This window comes from Eimeria tenella, genomic scaffold (genome assembly GCF_000499545.2).
Source record: "Eimeria tenella Houghton genomic scaffold, Eth_scaff878, whole genome shotgun sequence".
In the NCBI taxonomy this organism is placed as follows: domain Eukaryota; phylum Apicomplexa; class Conoidasida; order Eucoccidiorida; family Eimeriidae; genus Eimeria; species Eimeria tenella.
In genome coordinates this window covers 1-4,797 of record NW_013545993.1, presented here as the reverse complement: position 1 = coordinate 4,797, position 4,797 = coordinate 1, and the positions used below count along the sequence as shown (strand labels likewise).

General features: G+C 56.2%; 1 protein-coding gene across 1 annotated transcript; it reads right to left on the bottom strand.

Moving 5' to 3' along the window:
* Positions 1-638: 638 nt before the first annotated feature.
* ETH_00031150 (uncharacterized protein) lies at positions 639-4,450 on the bottom strand (the record flags this gene model as incomplete). Its single annotated transcript, XM_013380780.1, has 9 exons — positions 639-884; positions 1,039-1,131; positions 1,334-1,469; positions 1,854-1,948; positions 2,200-2,260; positions 2,967-3,064; positions 3,312-3,434; positions 3,717-4,119; positions 4,281-4,450. 9 exons carry the CDS (start codon positions 4,448-4,450, stop codon positions 639-641), a joined length of 1,425 nt encoding a protein of 474 aa, XP_013236234.1.
* Positions 4,451-4,797: the final 347 nt, after the last annotated feature.

Sequence of the window (4,797 nt, the reverse complement as noted above, 5' to 3'; positions counted from 1 at the left end):
GAGGGCCCCTCAATAACCTAGCGAGGCCCCGAAGGGGCCCAGAAAAAAGACCCTAAGGGTATTCCCAAGGGGGGGGCCCTGAAAGAGCTGTTATGGGGGCCCTAAGGGGGCCCCAAGGGGCCCCTGAGAGGCCCTTGGGGGCCCCTGGCAGCTCAGAAGTGCCATCAGCTGATTTAGGGTTTAGCTTGAAGAAAATGGGGGCCCCAGTGGGAGGCCCCCTTGAGTCGTCGGAGTCTCATGGGGCCCCCTTAGGGGCCCCCTTGTGTTGGTTAGAAAGCCTAGGGGCCCCTGTAGGGGCCCCTAGATCCTACAGGGGCCCCCAGACCCTACAGGGGCCCCTCTGCATTGAATATGGCCTAGGGGCCCCTTGGGGGGCCCCTGTGTGTTGGCTGGAAGGGTTTGGGGGCCCCTCGTAGGGGCTGAACCCTAAACCCTAACTTGTAAACCTCTAGGGGGCCCCAAAACGTTAACTTGATGGTCTGGGGCCTCCCTTCCTAATACTGTCCCAAAAAGCCCAAAATGGAGGCCCTCACGGGCTGGGGGGCCCCCTAGGGGGCCCCCAGGGGGCCCCCAGGGGGCCCCCTGAAGCAAGCCCTCCAGGGGGCCCCCCTTGGGGGCCCCTTCTTATGGGGCCCCCCTTACTTGGGGGTCTCCAAAGGGGCCCCAGACTGTTCAGGGGGGCCCTGAGGGGCCCCCAAATTAGGTGGGTCTGGCTGGGGGGCCCCTTCACTTGCTTGGGGGCCCCCGGCGGCCCCCTCAGTTGCTGGGAGGCCCCTGGGGGCCCCCTCAGTTGCTTCGGGGCCCCTGGGGGGCCCCGCCTCTGCTGCGAGGAGGGCTTTGCCCATGAAGTCCACCTCTTGCCGCATGAGCTCCTCCCCCATCATCTGCAAACAAACCCTAAACCCTAAACCCTAAACCCTAAAGAGAGCCGCACCCTTTTCCCTGCGCCGGTTCTCGCTGTCTCTAAGAGCGCCCCCACAGCCCCTTAAACCCCAAACCCTAAACCCTAAACCCTAAACCCTAAACCCTAAACCCTACAATGGCCAAAGCAATGCAGTCCGCCTGGGCCCCTGCAATTTCTGTTTTTATATGCTCAAGACTTTCTTCCAAATTGTCTGTCCTCAACATATCCTGAAATTAAAAAAAAAAGAAAAATTAAAAATTAAAAAATTGTAAAAAAAAAACAAAAGGACAAAAAGGAAATGAAGAAGATAAGACAGAGAGCAGATAAAAAGAGATAAAAGGGAATAAAAACTAAAAAAGAAAGAAAAAAAGAATAATACAAAATGAAAAAAAGAAAAAAGAAAAAAAGAATATTAAATAAAAGCATCACCTCTTCCATTAAGACAGTCACAAGATCTTCAAACTTTTTGTCCTCTGCTGCTTTTGCTGCTTTGGGGTCGTCCTGCTGCTGCTGCTGCTGCACTCGCGGCAGCAGCAAATCCTGCAGCTTCTGCAGCTCCAGCAACCTGCGCATTCAGACATCCACATTCGCTTTCTAAAAAGCAGCTAGCTAGCTAGCTAGCTAGCTAGCTAGCTAGCTAGCTGGTCAGTTAGCTGGGTAGATAGCTAGAAGCCAGCTAAGCGCCTAGCTAGCTAGAAGCTAGCCAGCTAGCAGCAAATCCTGCAGCTTCTGCAGCTCCAGCAACCTGCGCATTCAGACATCCACATTCGCTTTCTAAAAAGCAGCTAGCTAGCTGCTAGCTAGCTGGCTAGCTAGCTACCTGGCCAGCTAGCTAGCTGGAGGGTTAGGTATCTGGCTAGCTAGCTGGCTGATTAGCTAGCCAGGGTAGTGCCTAGCTAGCCCGAAACCCTAAACGCTAAACCCTAAACCCTAAACCCTAAACCCTCACCAGACAGAGAGAAGGCCGAATGATCTAAACCTGTCCTGCAGCTGCTCCACAAGATCTTCCAGCTGCTGCTGCAGCTCAGCTGGCAGCGACGCCTCCTGCAGCAGCAGCAGCACAAGCAGCAGCAGCAGCGCCAGCAGCAGCAGCAGTTGGAGCAGCGGCAGCAATTGCAGCAGGAGCAAAGGCTGGCTGCAGCAGCAGCAGCCGCTGCTGTAGAAGCAGCAGAAGCAGTAGCAGCATTTGCAGCAACAGCAGCAGAAGTAGCAGCGGCAGCATTCGCAGCAGCAGCAGCAACCTTTCCAGAGGAAGCAGCAGCAGCAGCAGCAGCAGCATTCTGTTGCTGCTGGACCTTAACAATTTTTGCTGCGAAGTCTTTTGGCCTAAATTCCTCCCACCGATCGTAGCCGCCCCTGCAGCGCAAGCCAAACCCTAAACCCTAAACCCTAAACCCTAAACCCTGAGCCGTATGAGCTAAATCCTTAACCCTAAACCCTAAAGACTAAGCACTAGGCCCTGAACCCTGAATTGCACTAGCAGCTGCTGCTAGCTGCAAGGCCCTATACAAGCGGGTTGCTGCAGCTGCTGCCTGATTTGCTGTCAAAGTTGCTGCTGCTGCTGCTGCAGCTGCTCTTTCTGCTGCTGCTATCACGGCATCTTCTGCTGCAGCCACTCCTGCTTCTACACCACTATCAGCGCTGCTGCTGCTGCTGCTATTATAGCTGCTGCTGCGATAACTGCTGCAACTGGTAACACGGTTGCTCCTTCGGCTGCTGCTGCTGCTGCTGCTGCTGTGGCTGCTGCTGTTGTATCTTCTGTTGCTGCTGCTGCAGCTGCTTCCTCTGGATCTGCCTCTGCTCTCGCTGCCGCTGCTGCTGTAGCTGTTGCTGCAGTTGCTGCTGTTTCTGCCATAGCTACTGCTGCTGCTTCCGCTGCTGCAGCGCTGCAACTTCAGCTGCTGCTGCTGCTGCTGCTGCTGCTGCTGCTGCTGCTGCTGCTGCTGCTGCTGCTGTTGCTGCTGCTGCTGCTGCTGCTGCTGCTGCTGCTGCTGCTGCTGCTGCTGCTGCTGCTGCTGCTGCTGCTGCTGCTGCTGCTGCTGCTGCTGCTGCTGCTGCTGACTTGTGGTAAAGGACGAAGGTGGGCGTCGCCCTGGCGACGGGGCATTCTTCGGGGAAATCATTTTTGGCCAAATTGAGGCGTTTGATAGTTAAGGGCACCTGCAGCAGCAGCAAATAGAACTAACTAACTTAAATTAAATTAAATTAGATTAAATTAAATTAATTAATTAAATTAATTAAATTAATTTAATAGTTTAATTAATCAATTAAAATATTCGTTCTTTATTTTCGAACGAGTGGAGCCGCCAGGTGAGGGAAGCAGCGCTGCAGCAGCAGCAGCAGCAGCAGCAGCAGCAGGGGCTGCAGCGGTCCACCGAGGGTTTAGGGTTTAGGGTTTAGGGTTTACGTTGTGTTTGGCCAGCAGCTGCGAGACAGAGTTGATAAAAGGCCTCATTAAGAAGCAAAGGAAGCAGCCATCTTCCTGCAGCTGCAGCAGCACGGGGGGCCCTGCTGCTGCTGCTTCCAGCACCTACGCGCACACAAACGCACAAGCTGCTGCCGCTGCCGCTGCTGCTGCTGGAGTTTGCGGCAGTCTTTTTGCAGGGCATGCAGCAGCAGATAGTGGCAGCAGCAGCTGCGGCTACTGCTGCTGCTGCTGCCACTGCTAGTGTTGCTGCTGACGGTCTCGGTGCTGTTGCTAATGCTGCAAACGCAGGTCTGCGGGAGCAGCAGCAGCAACAACAGCAACAGCAGGAGCAGCAGCAGCAACAGCAGTAGCAGCAGCAACAACAACAAACTCGTGTGTCCATACCTCTCGCTTGAAGGTGTCGTAGGTGACAGACACCGGCAGCGCCTTCGCTTTGAGGATTTTATTTGCTGCTGCTGTTGCTGCTGCTGCTGCATGCTGCTGCTGCTGCTGCTGCTGCTGCCGCTCCTCACTTTGGGGCTGGAAGAACGCATGCATCTCGGGCATCACGTGGTTTTCCAGCAGCCAGTCAATTGATGGCTTGCTGCTGCTGCTGCTGCTGCTGTCGCTGCTGCTGTCGCTGCTGCTGTCGCTGCTGCTGCTGCTGCTGCTGCTCCTGCTGAGAGGGTCCTGCAGCAGCAGCTGCGCCTCTTGCAGGTCCAAAGACAATCTTTTCTTCCTTTGCCCTTTATAAAGCATCAACGCGGGGCCCCCTGGAGCTGCTGGGGGCCCCTCCTCTGTGCTGCTCCTGCAGCAGCAGCAGCAGCAGCAACAAGGGGTTAGGAGATAGGAAGAAGCAGCAGCAGCAGCAGAGCAGCAGCAAGAGAAGATGCAGCAGCTCTGCAGCTCCTGCATCAGCTGCAGCCCCTACAGCAGCAGCAGCAGCAGCAGCAGCTCATGGGGCCCTACCTGAAAGCGTAGAAGAGAGAGAGCCTTTTGGGGAGCTGCTGCTGCTGCACTGCAGCAGCAACTGCTGCTTCCAGCTTCTCTATGAGGGCCCTGTGGGGCCCCACATCTTGGGGGCCCCCAAAGAAGAGGACTAAAAAGTCATCAGTCTTATCGAAGAGTTCATCCTTCATGGGGGCCCACTTCGCGAGGAGGCCCTCATTGCCACTTTTGCTGCTGCTGCTGCTGCTGCTGCTGCTGCTGCTGCCGGGGGCAGCAGCAGAGCCCTTGCTCAGCAACGCCCAGGAGACGCCCGCGGCCCCCAGGGCGCCTGCAGCAGCCACCAGGGCTCTCCATGACCTGCTGCTGCTGCTGCTACTGCTGTTGCTGCTGCTGCTGCTGTTGCTGTTGCTGCTGCTGCTGGTATTTCTGCTGCTGCTGCTGCTGCTGGGCGCAGCGGGGTCCTTTGCCGGGCCTTCTGCAGCAGTTGAGAAATAGAGAGGCGCCCCTGCCCTGGCCTGGAGCTGCCCGATGTGCTGCT